General features: G+C 60.5%; 1 protein-coding gene across 1 annotated transcript; it reads left to right on the top strand.

The window, feature by feature from the left end:
- The first annotated feature begins 461 nt into the window (after nt 1-461).
- On the top strand, nt 462-15,321 carry PPP1R7 (protein phosphatase 1 regulatory subunit 7). Its single transcript, XM_090285417.1, has 11 exons — nt 462-597; nt 3,517-3,645; nt 6,499-6,507; nt 6,669-6,715; nt 7,370-7,435; nt 7,965-8,095; nt 8,445-8,607; nt 10,089-10,205; nt 11,004-11,108; nt 13,284-13,370; nt 15,011-15,321. The coding sequence occupies exons 1-11, from the start codon at nt 546-548 to the stop codon at nt 15,185-15,187; spliced, it is 1,083 nt and encodes a 360-aa protein (XP_090141543.1). The 5' UTR covers nt 462-545; the 3' UTR covers nt 15,188-15,321.
- Nucleotides 15,322-16,222: the final 901 nt, after the last annotated feature.

A 16,222-nucleotide genomic window follows, 5' to 3' on the forward strand; every position in this document is an offset into this window, starting at 1 on the left:
TCTTCGCAGCTGAAGGGTCCAAGGGAAAGACGGAGTCAATACAGCTTGGCTTCAGGTGCGCCGCAGGAGTTGCCGGTGTTGACTACAACGTCAAACCGCCTACATTGAACGTAAACTGGAGGCGGCCACTTTACACGGACTTAAGTCCGCGCGGCGACGCTGGGACAAAGTCGGCCCAATGTGCAGATGCGGCCGTTGAGGCCAGGGGGTCCGACCTTGGGGGCCCCAAGCAGAGACCCGGTGCGACCCAGCGCACCTCCCAGGTCTTTCTTTCCGTGGCAGCGTGCGTGCACCGTACCACTTCCCTGGCTCCTCTCCTCATAACGCCCCCGGGCGTTCTTAAGTTACCAGCCCCGGGGAAAGTGAGGCGGGCGGCCTCAGGGATGGACTACGATTCCCATGAGGCGCTGGGGCCGCGCAGGCGCGTCGAGGCTCAGGCATCCCTGTGCTGGGATTCCATTGGCTGGGCCAGCTCTAAGTTAGGAATCCTGATTGGCCGATGAGCCTGAGGCGACAGATTCCGGAAAGGTGAAAAAGCAGCGGACATGGCGGCGGAGCGCGGCGCGGGCCAGCAACTGTCGCAGGAGATGATGGAGGGTGAGCAGCCCCGCGGGGAGGCGGCCGAAGGGCCTAGCAGGCGGGGGGCGGCGGCCCGCCACTGCCTTGCCCGAGAGAAACGAGGCGTCCCGCTTCTGGTCGCGGCCTGGGCCCCGCTGTGCGGCCCCTGACAGCTGCCGGCCGGCTCGGGGGGCGGGGGCGGGGGCCGGGAGGGCGCGGCGGCCCGTGGGTGGGGCCGGCGGCGCGGCAGTCCCGGAGCCCGGGCATCCACCAGCTGCTTGGAGACTCGCCCTGATCCACCGGCCTGACCCGTGGAGTCGGTCCCCGTGCATCTAGTTGGTGGGGAGCTCGTTCGCGAGCGTGGCCGCCGCGGAGGAGGGTCCTCTCGAACGCGAATGGATCGCGGGGAAGGGTGACGCGCTCCCCAGAGCCTGTTCTGGAGCACCGGTGCCAGCTTGCAAAGTTATCACAGTTGCGCAAAGGCCAGATTCGGCTCTTCCACTTTGTTGGGAAGACGACGTGCGTCTCTGCGCGTGCAGCTGTGGACACGCGTGCACCCCCGCCCGCCCCCGCCGGAGAGGCGGCTCCTGCCGAGTGCTCCCGGGCTGGGTTCCTGGAGGAGACGGCGCTCGCGCGTCGGGGCTGGGGAAGGCGGGAGCAGGGGGCGGGCGCGGCGAGGGAAGAGCCCGCGGGTTTGCGCGCACGCCGGGGCTGCACGGCCGGAGCCCGCTCCAGGTGGAACCGTGAAGGTTCCGCAGGGTTTGTTGGAGACAGAGTCGGGGAAGGTCGAAGGTCATCTCTGGCGGAGGAAACCACCCAGTCAAAGGCGAAGGACGGAAAGTGGCCTATTGGGCGGAGAGTCTGGCCAAGGCTGACAGCCCTTCTGGGTGAGGGCGGAGAGCTGGCGAGAGGGCCGTGGAGGGGAAGTGCTTGGCCCCTCTTGGACTTGGGGACCCTTGGATCTTTCTCAGCAGGGAAGTGCTTCTTCCTATGGTCCCCTCCTCCCTCTGTCCTGCCCAGCCGTTGCCCTGTCTTGGTAAATGGCAAGTACAAAACCCAGGCATCTCCCTCTCCCCTCCTCCCACCTGGCCAATCCAGCAACAGCTCCACGTTTTCACACCTCTTCCATTGCCACTACCATCAGCCAGTCCTAAGTCACCTGACGTGCCCAGGACCCTCTGCAGTCCTCGGGGTAGAGTCCCCGGTCTCACTTCGGCTGCCCTTCCTTGGGTAAGCGCCTCCTGCCCAGGGCTGGGCTGCCGAATGTGCTCCCCCAAGCTGAGCCGGGAGCACAGAGTGCAGGGGTTTGCCTCGCGCTCTGAAAGTGGGTGAGCCTGTGAGACCTTCCAAAGCCGAAATGGCGTAAAGCAAAGCGGTGACCTTAGGGCACGTCTCGCTGACAGATGCACAGAATCCAGGCGAAGCACAGACACAGCTCAGAGCTCTGGCGGCTTGATGCGGCTATGCTGGGTGTGGCCCCTGGGGAGGGCGCGGTGGAGCCCCACGAAGGGCTCGGGCTCACTGCAAAACAAAGTGACGCTGTTCTTGCTTTTGACATTTTTTTTTCCCATGAAAGAAAATCCTCTTTGGAGACTTTTCATTAGTGTAAACAGGTACTAATGTAGTTCTTTCTTAAAAATGCCACAGCATACAGTGAACTTTTAGGAAGCAGAGGACGCCTGCAATTAATTTATTGTATGTCTACTGCTTTTATTTACTAAAGGCTAACTGCTTCTGTGCCTTTTCTAATTTAATTCTGAGCCAACCTGAGTACAGGCACTATATTAGGTCCCTTCTGCGGATTTGAAAGTTCGGGCTTAGAAAAGGAAGTAACCTGCCAAGCCGGGCCTCTAGGAGCAAGCTGTAGACTCAGGAAGCATCGTGGGCGTTCCGGAAGTTTTTGGAATCAAAGATCAGGGTTTTAGAATCAGATCTGATTCTCTGGCAGTGGAGTCTACACTAGACAGAGTCAGTGCAAGATGGGGAGGCCAGCCAGGAGCTGGTAATGAGGCGCTGAGCCAGGGCAGTTGCCAGGGACAGGGAAGAGGGACAGACTTGGAGGTTCCGGAGGTGGGTTTCATAGAACACATTTAGTCCAGCATTCCTTTCCTGGATGCTGCCCCACGAGGCCCCGTGGGGACACAGAAAGGAAGCGGCACCTCCTTCCCCCTGTAGAGAAGCCAGACTCAGGAACGAGAAGGCTTTCAGTGTAGGGGATAATTCCAATCAGTTAGTGCTGGGGGCTTCCAGACAGACTTCCAAAGAGGCCATGGAAGAGTTAGGAGAGAGGAACATTACTTGATATTTTGCCAGTGAATGTTTACCAGTCTGCCACATTAAATCATTGCCTTATTTATTGTCTCAAACAATATCTGTGGACCAGCCCCTCAAAGCTCTGAGCTGGCTGGTGTCACTGCATCCGGATGGATAGCATCCGTGATCTTCACGTGAGGCTGTGAGCATTGCTGGCTGTCTTCTCCTTTTCCATAGAGCTCCCCGCCCACAGTCTGATTTGAGTTAGTCTTGATTTCTTTCAGAACGTGGGCCTGTGAACTGGGCTGGTTTTCTTGGCCAAATGGATAGTGGAGCATGGATGAAGGTATGTGGCGGAAGGGTCACAGTGGTCCCCTCTATGCAGCTCTCCAGGCTTCACTCCATGTCTGCGTTAGTGTGTGTCATCTCAACATCCCAGGGCTTTCAGGACACCTGGCAACTCTTCATGAGCCCCTTGAGGGCGGAAGTTGTGTGACACTGACCTTCATGCCTGTGTGGCCTGTCTGCCCCCTCCCTCCCCCACGCCCAGTTCTCCCACCACTGGACAGATGGTGCCTGGGACATGGGAGACACTCAGATGTTCGTTGAACTGAATTCAGCAAATGTTTTAAATGAAGTCTGACTCACAACTGGTGTCTGTTCTGCGTGACGGATGGGAATGCTCATTGCTCTATGTGGGTTCAGTCGACAGGCGTGTCGAGTCTGAAGAATCGGGGGATGAAGAAGGGAAGAAGCCGAGCAGCGGGTTAGCAGCGGACCTCAGCGAGCACAGCCTGAAGGATGGACAGGAGCGGAGCCAAGAGGAGCCAGAAGGTACCAGGCCCCTTTAAGAACCATGGTCACTGAAGGGGTGGGGGCAGTCAGTGTTGCCCGTGATCGGTACCTCTTCCCTGAGGTGGTGGCGTGTGTCGTTCTCGGGAGGACCGCGTGCTGGGTGCTGGTCTGTGGCACAGCCTTGAGGCCCCTGGAGGGCGGGGGCAGGGCCCTGTCTGCCAGCTCTCCTCGCCAGCCGACTCGCCGAGTGCTTGTGGGCAGGCGCAGGCCCTCCCATTGCGCTGAGGCAAGTGCAGCGCACTGTTGGTACTGGGTGTCATCTGGCGCAGAACCAGAAAACCTTTGTTAACCGTGTGCTCAGGTGAGATTTGCGGTGAGCGTCAGGGCTGCCTGCTGGGCTCCGCCGGCCACAGCGCCGTCCGAACCGCGCTCGGAGGGGCACTTTCAGTGCCGTGCGGGGGGGGGGGGCGCTCTGAGTTGCTCCTCGCCGTTTTCGTGGGCCTGGGTGTTAGGAAAGTCGTCTTCTGTGGGAGATGTCCCAGGGGCCTCCTGCTGTTTAATGGATGACAAGAATAGCAAAACGAATTTGGGGATAGAAGTCAGTCCTCAGCCCATGATGACAGCCTTTTGCACACGATCTTAGCCTGTTCATTTGTTGCTTAGAAAATGAACATCTTTTGAAAGGAAGGAGACTAGAAACCATAACAACAGACAGAAAGCTGTCCAAGATATACTAGTAGGTGAAAAAAGCAACTTTCCAAACATTATGCACGTTAAGATCCTTTTTTTATTTAAAGAATATTAATAATATGCAGTTTTACCAACTTAAGAGGAAAAACACATCAAACTGCTGTTGAAGGTGTCTCTGAGCAGCAAGTTGGTAAGTGTCTGGCACCTTCTGCATTTTTTAGATTTATATACAATGTATGGATGTTTAAGGTAGTAATCATACATTGCCCTTTTAATCATAAAAACAACAAATTTATAAAAAAACCCAACATTTTAAAAACAACATTGTGCTCTCCGTTCCAGTGAGGATGATTGGTAACTATGGCAACCTAACTTTAAGACAGAGGAGATTACACAAAAGCGCCTTCCGGAACTGCAGAGCGCTGCTGAGGAAGAGACACGGGTGGGGTGGTGCATGGCCGTGGCGGGTTCAGGCTTCCGTTGCTGTCTGCTGAGGCCAGAGAGCCAGGCAGGTGGAGTATCCCGTGGGAGTCCCTGCTGCCGGTGTCAGGCTGGAGAGTTGGCAAGGCCGTGCCACCAGCTGTGAGCACAGGCTCCCTATGTCTCGCCCGAGGGCCCACGGCTCCAGAGGGGAACAGCCGGACTTGAACCCAGTTGTCTAAACGAGCATTCTTTTCTCCAGAATACTGAGTAGAAATTCTCTGGGAACATTTAAGTCCTCGGAGAAACTAGGACTTGCGCCTGTCTGTATTTAAATTTTAAGTTCAAATAAAGTGATTCAAACATGTCAGTTGTCCCCTTTTATTTTTTTTCCCTAAGATAATCAAAAAATACAATCAACATATAGTACATGAGAAAGATGTTCTAGGCTGGTAACTGCTTCAGAGGCTTAGCTGACCCTTGGGGGCCTGTCCTGTGCTGCGTGGGTCACAGACAGAAGCCCTTTAAGCCGTGTGGCCCCGTCCTGAGGAGCCAGGTCAGCCCCGGTTCCCCCTGCCGGCCCAGTGTGAATGTCTGCAGCGCCCCTTTCACTCTAAAGCACCCTGAGTGACCAGGTGCCCGGCCTCCTTTGTGGCCCCTTTCTCTGCAGCTTCGCAGGTCCCGATGTTGAACTCAGGCAGGTAACCTGGGTATAGCTCTTGGTTTTGTCCAGCTTCTTTTATCTGCTTCTTAGGTTGCTGGTATCCATCCCATAAAGTTACACATAAACTGTAAATGGCAGTTTTTTAAAAATCTAGCCGCTTTGATCATTAGGGAAAAGGTATAGTGAGAAGACTAGGCTGTGAGTTCAGCTGGAGTGGGGTCAGTACGTCCTGCTTCAGCAGGTCCCGAGGCCTCCGGTCCAGGGCCAGGCTGAGCGGCACGCGGCTGCTTGTCCTCGGCGGGCTGGGGCCGCAGGCCCGCTGAGCTGCAGGAGCAAACGCAGAGGCAGCAGCGGGCGCCAGCTGACGTGCAGGAAACAGAGGAGCTGGGCTCTGACCCGGAGAAGCGCCGTGAGCCAGGCCACCGGGCTTCTTCAGCAGAAAACGGTGGGTCTTAGAGAAATGCCACCTGGCCTCCGTATGTGACATTTGGGTCCCAGTTCAAGCAGAGCTCAGTCAGTGGGAGGAGGAATCATCAGACAGTTGCTGACATCAAGGAATTACTGTTGCTCTTTTGAGGAGTTGAACCCTTTGAAACAAATGCTCTGATAGGCCCAGGCGAGCTGCAGAGCGGGGGCTGCTAACCGAGGCCGTGCGCTCCGTCCGGGGCGGACTCGCAGCCTCCGCACAGCGGGCCCCAGGAGTCAGGCCCAGCCTGCGGGCAGGGGCCCTGTGCTGGGGCTGCTCTGGCTTCCGAGGCCAGAAGTGCATCTGAGCTATTGAGCAGCGCTGGGCCTGTCTGCCGGGCCATTCTGCGTCCTGCTTCGCTCTTTGCAGAGCTGTTTGTAGACGCTGGGCCACTTCCCAAAGCCATAAAAGCACATCCTCGAACATCTGATATGTCCACCATGGTCTGTAGTCAAATGGCCTGATTTGCTGCCGCAAACACGGGGGCTGTAGGCTGCTGCCGGTCACGCAGCTCTGGGTGTCCCCGGAGGGGATTGGCCAGCAGCCTCCCCACTCCTTTCTGCCAGCTCGCCCATTCTCGACGCTCAGTGGTGCGGGTGAAAGTTAGGGACCTTTGCTGGTAGCTGAATTCAGGAAGCTCAGTGCTGGAAAGGTGACCACCGTTGGAGCAGGGCGTCCAGACCCTCCAGTGTCACCTGCTGGTGGGCGTTGACTCTGAGCCAGGCTGCCTGCACGCCAGCTCTTACCCCCAAGGCTGAGCTGCCGCCTCCCGCACGTGGGGCTCGGCAAGGGCTCCTTTTTCCTCTTTTTTTTCAGGACAAGAGCCGCCCGTGGACATGGAGACCATTCACCTGGACAGAGATGCCGAGGTAACGCCGCCTGCTCCACCTGGCCTTGGGGGTGGTGACGGACCATGCTGACCGTCAGGGTGTCTTTCATGAAGGTGCTGATTAGTGGTGACCCCTGGAGGAGGCCATTTGAGCCTCCCTTGGTTGGGTCAGGTTCCTTGGGTTCTTACCGTTTTTAGAAACGGATGAAAATCCCACATTTGTTGAACCGCTGTGGCAAACGAATCGTCTCTGAGTCATAAATTACACTGGTCTGATGATGACGTTGTGACTATGGGGCCCCAATGTCCCTGTCCATAAAGCAGTCACAGTGCAGGGCCTGTGGGAGACTCGGGCAGGGCGTCGCTGCGTGACAGCCCGTGGGTCCCCCAATGGTGACGTGGTCGGTGCGTCTCTTTGCAGCGTCTTTGTGCTCAAGGGGGCTCGGGGGTGAGAGGAAGAGTCTACGTGCTGCCCGTTTGGAGGGTTACGTTGATGTAAAACAACAGTGCGTCATAGCTCCATGTCACTTGTCACCTGTCTGCTGCAGGCTCCCGTTTGGCCCCGACTCACTGATTCTCCCTCCCCCTCACCTCCACCCACCTGGCAGGCCTCCTTGCTGGCTCCCATCCGTGGAAGCAGGAAACAGGCCCCCGGGCACCTCCCTGGCAGCTCAGCCTGGCTTCTCTTTTTCAGGACGTGGACCTGAATCACTACCGCATCGGAAAGATAGAAGGATTTGAGGTTCTGAAGAAAGTGAAGGTGAGGGGAGGCCTGTCCTTTCACACGAGATGACTGGAACCGTGCAGAGCTCGCCCCACCCGCAGGGTGTAGATAAAGGCATCCCTGAGACTCGGTTCTGAGTCAGCCGCAGCCCGCGGAAGACACTGGCCTCCATCGGCAGCCACTGCCGAGGGTCTGGTTTGAACATGGTGGGTTGGCAGGGGTGCGGGTGGCTGCTGCTTGGCCTAAGCTCAGACCCGCTGCTGCCGGAAGAGCCTCCATTCAGGGCCTGCCGGCCGCTGAGCACGCACCGAACCAGGCAGCCCTAGGCTCACCAGAGTTCAGTGTGTTCTCGGAGCCGAGCCCTGCACTCTGCCAGGAGCCAGCACGTGGCCCCAGCTGACCAAGGCCTCTCCCCAAGCAGGTCGTGCAGCCCTCTGCGGCTGTCGGCCATCTCCCCGGCAGCCCCTTTCTGGAAGACAAGGGGGAACGAAAGCCACCCCCTCCCCCAAGGCTTTCCCGCATCCCATAACTCAGGTGGCTCTCGCGTGTCCTTTCCCACCCCCAGACGCTGTGTCTCCGTCAAAACCTAATTAAGCGCATTGAGAACCTGGAGGAGCTGCACAGTCTCCGGGAGCTGGACCTTTACGACAACCAGATCAAGAAGATCGAGAATCTGGACACACTGACAGAGCTGGAGTGAGTCCCAAGACCCAGGGGCCACCGAGGGACTGTCCAGGTCCCCAGAGCCAGCCTGGGCCCTGGCTCAGTCCTAAAGAGGCCACCTCTGCCACCAGGTCCTGCCCACACCTGGCTCCCTAGCGGCACCCGCTTGCCCAGCCCCGACCCGCACGTTAACGCCTGGGTGGAGGCTGCTGGCTGGTCCAGTCGTGGCTGACGTGGTCTCGGCCCTCGGGGCGGCCCTGCAAGCCGGGTTGGGGGCCCCAGAGGCTGCTTCCCCGGGTTGGGGAGCTGCCCCTGAGACACTTAGCTGCTGGCTTCTGCGTGGCCTGTGCTCGTTAAAAACGCCGTCCTTTGTTCATTCCAGAATTCTAGATATTTCTTTTAATCTACTGAGAAACATTGAAGGGGTCGACAATTTGACACAACTGAAAAGACTCTTCTTAGTCAACAATAAAGTCGGTAAAATTGAGAACCTGAGCAACTTACATCAGCTGCAGATGCTGGAGCTAGGGTCCAATCGCATCCGGGTAGGTGTGGGCGCGGCCCAGGGTGGGTGGGCGTTCCCTACAGTGTGGCTTTGTTGGTTTTTTAAGAAACTGGGAAGTTACTTCTTAAGGAAAAACGCTAACTGGGGTCAGTGTTGGTGAGAACGTGTGCCCGCGTGTGGCGGCCTGGCCTCTCTACACGCAGGCTCACTCGCTCTGCGTCCCGGGCGTGAGCTAGGCTCTCAGCAAACCTCCGTGGCCACGCTCTGTCTGAGGCGCACCAGTCAGCTCCAAACCAGTGCTGACGGCTGTTCCTGGCGAGCGTCTCCCGAGGAGGGAGGCCAGCCACAACCTGGCCTCCACCGGGGCCGCAGGACGCTGGGCAGCTCTGGGCCTGCTGTCCACAGAGCGTGGCGCAGCAGACCCCGGGGCCGTGGGGAGGCAGACGGGGTCCTTGCCCAGCCGACTCACAGCCACACCGGAGGGCACGGGAGGGGCCCTCGGGGGCATCACAGACATCAGCTGGGGGGCAGGGGGGTCTGCAGGACAGAGATGAGGCCACGGGCCAGCCCGAAGGCCGTCATCCCCACTGATTGGCCTCTGTGTGGCTTTGGGGGTTTATAGCAGACAGCGGTCAGTCCAGCTGGGCCAGACACAGACCAAAGAGGTGGTCTGGCGGGGGCCTCTTGTGCCACCATTATCGGTGATGTGGCTGCAGACAGCAGAGCTGCACATTTAAAGCTGGAGAGCGGCCAGGCGTCAGTGTGGTATGGAGCATCTGTGGCGTGTTCCGGGAGGACAGCGGCTCCTCACAAATGACCGCAGGCCACAGCAGTTAAGGGTGCCCTCCCCTGAAACCCCATCCTCATAGACCCCTCAGTCAAGTCAGCTGTGATGGGCGACAAGTGGCACCCTGTGTCCCCCTCGCCCACCAGGGCCACGCCGCGCCAGCGTGTGCCTATTGGCTGTCGTTCCATCTGCTGAGAAGTCACGGCTGCCCTGTTCTGAGAGCGCAGTGGCCGTGGAGGAGGGAACGAGATCTAGTTGGTGCACATTCATTAAACTACCTGCTGTGCCCAAACACGGCAGAGCTCAGGGCCGGGGCAGGGCGCACAAGCAGAGGGTTGCAGGACTGGAGAAGAAGGCACAGCCGGGACCCTGCATGGCCGGCTCATCCTGGGGAGACTGAGGCTCTCGGAAATGCATGGTAACAAGCCCCACAGAGACTAACAGGATGAGGCCGACTCCAGGCTTGGAGCTGGGACGACCTGACAGACCTGGTCCCTGGGTCTTCAGACTGCCCCCAGGGCCCTGGAGGTCAGGAGTGAGCCCCAGAGACAAGGGCCCTTCGCCTGCACTCAGGTGTTTTCACTCTGTACTTTCAAGTATGATTTTACTGGACAGCTTCCAGGGGGACAGTAAGTTGCCTGACACCCCAAGGCCAAGGCCAAAGGGCATTGTCCTCTCCCCTGGGCGAGCGGGGTGGCCACACCATGCCAACCACTGCTCTGTCCTTTCCACAGGCCATTGAAAATATCGACACATTAACCAGTTTGGAGAGTTTGTTTCTGGGGAAAAACAAGATCACTAAACTTCAGAACCTGGACGCACTGTCCAACCTAAGAGTCCTCAGTATGCAGGTATCTCCCCCTTTGCATCCCCCCCACACCCCGCTCCCCACAGCGGGGCCCGTGTGGCCTCCGGCCGGGCCGGGCCTGCTTCTCGACTGCTGTGTACCCTCCCACTGGGCCCATGATCAGCACTACATCATGAGCAGTCCGAGCATTCGCTTTCACATGTGCACATGCACCACGTGCGTGCATGCCTCAGACCAGCCTTTCGGCCTCTTCCTGGTGAGAATCCCAGCTGGATTTTAGGCAAAAGGGCAGCTTAGAAGGGTGACTTTGTTCCAAATGCTCGCAGTGCATTTGGCTCAGTGGTGCACGCGATTCCTTCCACGTCTGCCCGTGTGCAGAGTGCCACCCCCGCATTTGGGACCCTGGCAGCACTGCAATGTGGGTAGGCTCACGTGACCTTTTTTGTCAGAAGCCAGTGAGTGACTCAGACCCCAGAGGTGGGATGTGGTGGGTGTTGCTGGCAACGGCGCCTGAGTGTGGCGGAGCCTCATACTTTAATTTGAGCTACAATAGATCCTGAAAGATATGAGAATCTATTTTAAAATAGTTATTTTGATACTTGAATTACTAAGTTACTTGAGGTAGACTTCCCCGAGCACATCTAAAACCAGTCCTTCGCGTAAAAACCGTGGCCCCTCGGACATGGACTGCAGCCCCGGGCAGCAGGCTGGAACCGCTGGCCCTTCCCTGTCCACATCAGCCTTGCGCTGGCCCCTTCCGAGAGGCCTGCCCACGAGAGACCCTTTCCCAAGAGCTGCCCCCGCCCCCTCTGCACGACTGACTGCTGTGCCCCCCTCCCAGAGCAACCGGCTGACCAAGATCGAGGGCCTGCAGAGCCTGGTGCACCTGCGGGAGCTGTACCTGAGCCACAACGGCATCGAGGTCATCGAAGGCCTGGAGAGCAACGTAAGGCGGGGCTGTGCGTCCGCGCGGCGGGCGGGCCGGGTCTGCAGTCAGGGCGCCCCTGGGGGTTTCTCGTGGAGACCTTCCAGCCCTGCAGACAAAGTGTCCCTGCTCACTGGGGACACAGGGAAGCGCCCCGAGTGAGTGCTGAGCTGACCCTCGGCCCCACAGCCAGGATCGCCTCAGCACAGGTAGCGCGGGGCCCTCGCTGGGGCAGCACTTCCCGCATGGCGCCCCAGCAGCAGTGTGGGCCTTCGCAGGGGTTTGCCCACCCCTCCCCACCAGGCACGCCCCGCCCCACACACAACGGGCCACCCAGCACAAGTGGCTCTCTCCGCGCTGTGGATCTGGCACGTCCCCGTCCCCCTGCTGCTCACCTCCCCGGTGGGGACAGGCCTGTCCACGTCCCCTTCGCCGCCAGGCCTGCCTCAGCCTGGGTGTGTGGGTGGGGCAGACTCGCCTGCTGACCACGCGGCCGTGTCCCTGGCTGCCTGCGGGCTGACGCGCTCCTCAGGGCGGCAGCCAAGCAGACGGAAGGCTCCTGCACTCAGTGTGGCTGGGCCACTTCCACTCAGTTCCGCGGCCCGCAGCGTGGCCTGCCGGTCCCTGCTGCCGCTGCACAGGGCACTGCCATCGGGAGAGGCTTCTTTGGCCTTTGCCTCAGCCCCGAGCCCCGTCGCCATGAGTAATGGCGCAGGAAACCGCGGTCTGACTTTCATGTCACCAACAGCTACGTAACATTTGGGGAAAGTTAGGATTCGCTGGTAAGAGCTTGGTCACCTTCTTCTGTACATGTGGTGTAGTTCTGAGAAGGGGGACCGTGGACAGAGGCCATGGGACCGGAGCTGGGCAGGCCGTGCTCACGGGAGGCCCCGTGCCCAGAGCCCAGCGAGCAGCCGCGAGGCCTCAGGGCTCCCCGAGCCGCGGACACAACAAACAGCAGCTGTGGCTCTGCAGGCCGTTAGGGAGGACACGTTCGTCCTGATCAAATGATTCTTTTCTGACCCTTTTCTCAGGATCCCTCGTCAGCTGAGGTCAGACTCACCTGTACTGCGTTTCAGCTCGTCCCTCACCTGCCTTTTCTTTCCGCAGTGGGCGCTTGGGTGGGCCGTGGGTTTTCCTCTGAAATGGCGACTCCCTGTCCCAGCGCCAGGAGCTGCCCTGCCCGCCCTCCGCGCGCCCTGCTCTCCTGTCGGAGCCTCCGGGACCTGCTCCCCGCTTCCCTCTTTATTGGGGGCGGCGAGAGTCTCACTGGTTTCCTTTAGGATGAGCTTTCAAAACACTGCCCAGCTCCCCAGAAAGCGTGAGGTGTTGCGTGTGGACGAGCTCCTGTGCTCGGGGCCGCCGCTGCCTGCGCCCGAGGGCTGCCCGCGGGCCCTGCTCAGGTCCCCGCTTGCTGTGCCCCACCCCCCGGTGCTGCAGGCGCCCACTGGGCTAAGGACGCGTGTTGGGCCCCGCCTGCGCCTGGGCCCTTCCGCGTGGACTTGCGGCCGCTCGCGTGGTGGGGTGGGGGGTACTCTGCCTGGGACATTCGTGGCCTTTCCCTCGCCCCGGGGCGCCGTGGAGAGCGGGGCAGGGGCAGGGGCAGGGGCCTGGTCCCGGGCCGAGGGGCGCGCTCCAGGGCTGCGGCTGCCTCCTGAGTGGCCGCCGCGGAGCACCTCCCAGCCGGGGCGCTGCTGCCGTGGAGCGGGGCTCCGTGCCCCTTTCTCCACCGCCTCTCCTCCGTCGGCTGTAAATTCCAGGCCCACCGTCCCCTCCTCCCGATGGCCTCTCCCGGGCAGGGCGACCTCCCCTGGGGCCCGGCTGCCCCTCCCCCACCCGAGTCTGCGCAGGTTCGGCCTGGGACCAGCCCGGGCGCCGCGCCCTAAACGAGAACCAGCGCGATCCCGGGTCTCGGGCGCTGCTCACCACCGCGCACCCCACGCGGCCCGCCCCCACCCCCGCGCGGTGCGGCAGCGATCCCTGTGGACAGGCGTCGCGTCTGGCAGAACCAGTCTGAGCTCCCAGTGATGCTGGGGCGGGCGGGCTGCAAGCCAGGGTCCCCGCCAGCCTGCCCCTTCTGGGGCACTGGGGGGCGGGGGGGGGGCGCGGCGGGCCGCAGCTCGAAGCCACGTGCGTGCTCACGCAATCCCCGTTGACCTGCGGTAACCCGGGACAAATTTTGTTTCCTTATTTTAGAACAAACTCACAATGTTGGACATTGCGTCAAACAGAATCAAAAAGATTGAAAACATCAGCCATCTCACAGAGCTGCAGGAATTCTGGGTAAGGGAGCGCCTGCTGGGCGCCGAGTGACGTGGTCGACGAGTGTGGGGCTCCAGCCCTGGGCCTGGCGTGGGGGTTGGGGTGCGCGGGGCGTGGGCGGGGAGGGGCCTGTGGCGTCGGCATCGCCAGGACCTTGTGAAAGATGCGCGTGTCCGCCCCGCGGCAGGCAGACTGACCCAAAATCGGCATTTCATGGGAGGCAACGCAGCACGTGGCCTTAGAGCGGCCCTGTGGCCAGGGACGTGGGTGGGTGTCCTCAGGCCCCTCGTGGCGGCAGGTCGTGCTCAGGGAGTCGCGCCTGGACAGCAGAGGTCTGCAGACCCCTCAGCTGCTGCAAAGTGATGGCTGAGTTGTCCTCGGCGGCAGGGCCCCTGGGTGGGGGTTCCAGGCACACTGACGGCTCAGCCCAAGCCCCTGGCCCTGCGGGACCGCTGCCCACACCGCGCCCTGCGATGCAGGGAGCAAGTGTCATCCTCGACTCCGAGACCCGTGCCTGGTCTCAGGCGTGACTGTCTGGCCGTGCTGTGGGCCCCGCTGCGTCCTGCCCTGGGGTCCTGAGGACACAGCTGGCCTGCGGGGAGGGAAAATGCCCTCTGACCCTTATTAATAGCCCTGGGCCTCCAGTCGTGTCTGATGTGGCACCAGAGCCGGCCCGGGAGGTGGGGAAGTTGGGCTGGACCGATTGCAGGTGCCAGCGTGAGCTGAGGCCTGTGCAGCCGCCCTGAGGGCAGGGGTGGCTGCGGGAGGGTGGGGGGTCTCACTGAAGGGACGTGTCTCTGGAGGAACCAGGAGACCGCACCGAGAAACCAAACAACCAGAGACAGGACCCGCACCAGGGGCACGGTGGGGGGAGCCCGCTGGAAGGTTTGGGGGTGCGGCTGACACCAAGGTAGTGTCTCTGAGGCGTGGGCCCCTCTGCATACCCGGCCAAGGGACAGCGCACAGGACACAGGCACTGAGACGGGCGGGAGCCGCCTGAGCCCCCAGCTCCCCGGGAGGCAGGCCGGCTGGCAATGGCCGGAGGCTGAGCAGCCCTGGCCCTGTGACACGGAGGGACACGGCTCCTCAGGCCACCAGACAGTCCGTGAGCTCGGTCCGGGCCTTTCCCTGGGGTGTGCAGGCGGCTCCTGTCTGACCGGTGGTCACAGTGGCCCATGAGGCAGGCGGTGTCGCTCCCACGCACAGCCGAGGACGCAGGTCGGCTGTGGTGATGCCAAATCTGGTGGGGTGGGTGTCCGTCCACTAAAGAGGCCCACACAGGGCCGCCACTTGGACACGGAGTCACAGAGGGGGAGTAACAGTGGCTTGTAACTACATAAAGCATTTCCTGTCATTAACCCTGAAACAAGGAGGTGCGGTGTGTGGTCCCTGATTAGCAGAGACCTCTGTAGAACACGAGGGCAGCCATCCGTGCCACGCTGCGCACACCGGTGGGGGAGGCGCTGGGCTGCTGTGGGGTGAAGGAGGCTCTTCTAATGTGTGTGCGCACACGTGTCTGTTGCATGTCTTCTATTTGTCTACATGCATGCATCGTGTGGCTTGCACAGGTCTGTTTGTGCATGTGCATTTGTGTGCACACATGTACATGTTATGACACAGTGTCCTCGTGTGTGCGTACACATGCGTGCGTGTCCTCCCAGATGAACGACAACCTCCTGGAGAGCTGGAGTGACCTGGACGAGCTGAAGGGAGCCAAGAGCCTGGAGACGGTGTACCTGGAGCGGAACCCGCTGCAGAAGGACCCGCAGTACCGGCGGAAGGTGATGCTGGCGCTGCCCAGCGTGCGGCAGATCGACGCCACCTATGTCAGGTTCTGACCCTCCGCGCCCTCACCTGCGCCTTCTCTCCAAAAGAACTTGCCGGCCACGGTTTTTTATTCCGCCCATTGCTCCTGAAATCGTCACTATATCAACGTCACAACCCAATGGCAATAAAGAGGCACTGAGTGGTCCCTGCCGTGTGTACCGCCGCCCGCCACTGAGAGGCGCTGTTGCCTCTGCCACGCGGGGTCCTGTGGCTCTTTGTCCGCGGGGAGGGTGCCCCGGCTGCCCGGCTGCGTCCCGCAGCCTGGAGCCTGTCAGCCAGAGGTTTCTAGGCTTTTAGACCAGGCGGCACCATGTTTAAAAATGACATATATTAAAAAACAGAATGGTGTGCAAGGGTGGCTCTGCCCCCCATGCCTTGGCGCGCCACCCCCCACGCGGGCCGGAGCCAGCTGCTTCCCTGGCAGACCCCCGCATGCGGCGGTCCCTGGAGGACTCGTTGCCGCTGACAGAAGGCGAGCCCCTCTGAGGCTCTGCAGAGACTTCCTGCAAGGAGCCGACCTCTGGCCGCCTGTGACGCTGCTCCCTCTCTGGCCCCATCGATGTGGTGGTGGCTCTTGTTTTATAGAATTTGCCTCAGCTGCTCCCGGGGTCTGAATTCAGTCCACGTGGACCTTGTCATCCTCGTCGTCCTTGGGGGTCCCTCTGCTCCCCACAATCCAGGGCTGCCCTGTCCAGTATAGGGGCCACGTGCTGCCCACCGTGGCCGGTTCCATTCACATTTAACTTTGTGAAAATAAAGTGGAATTAAACACGCAGCTTCTCAGTTGCACTCGGTGCATCCCAGGTTCTCAGCAGCCACGTCCCGCGAAGGCAGCCCGTCGGACTGGCATGGAGCGCCCTCCTGGCCAGACCTGCCCCGGGTCCTACGGCACGGCTGTGCACAGGGTGCCGGGCGCCCTCTGGAGGCACCCCTCGGCTGGGGGGGCAGAGGCATGGCAGCGGCTGCCCCGGGTTGAAGGTCATGTCCAAGCCCTGACTTTAATCTTTGCCAGAATAGACTGTGTGGCCTGGCAGCGGGCGCCGGCT

This window comes from Furipterus horrens, unplaced genomic scaffold (assembly GCF_987537825.1).
Source record: "Furipterus horrens unplaced genomic scaffold, mFurHor1.1.pri manual_scaffold_1, whole genome shotgun sequence".
Lineage (NCBI taxonomy): Eukaryota > Metazoa > Chordata > Mammalia > Chiroptera > Furipteridae > Furipterus > Furipterus horrens.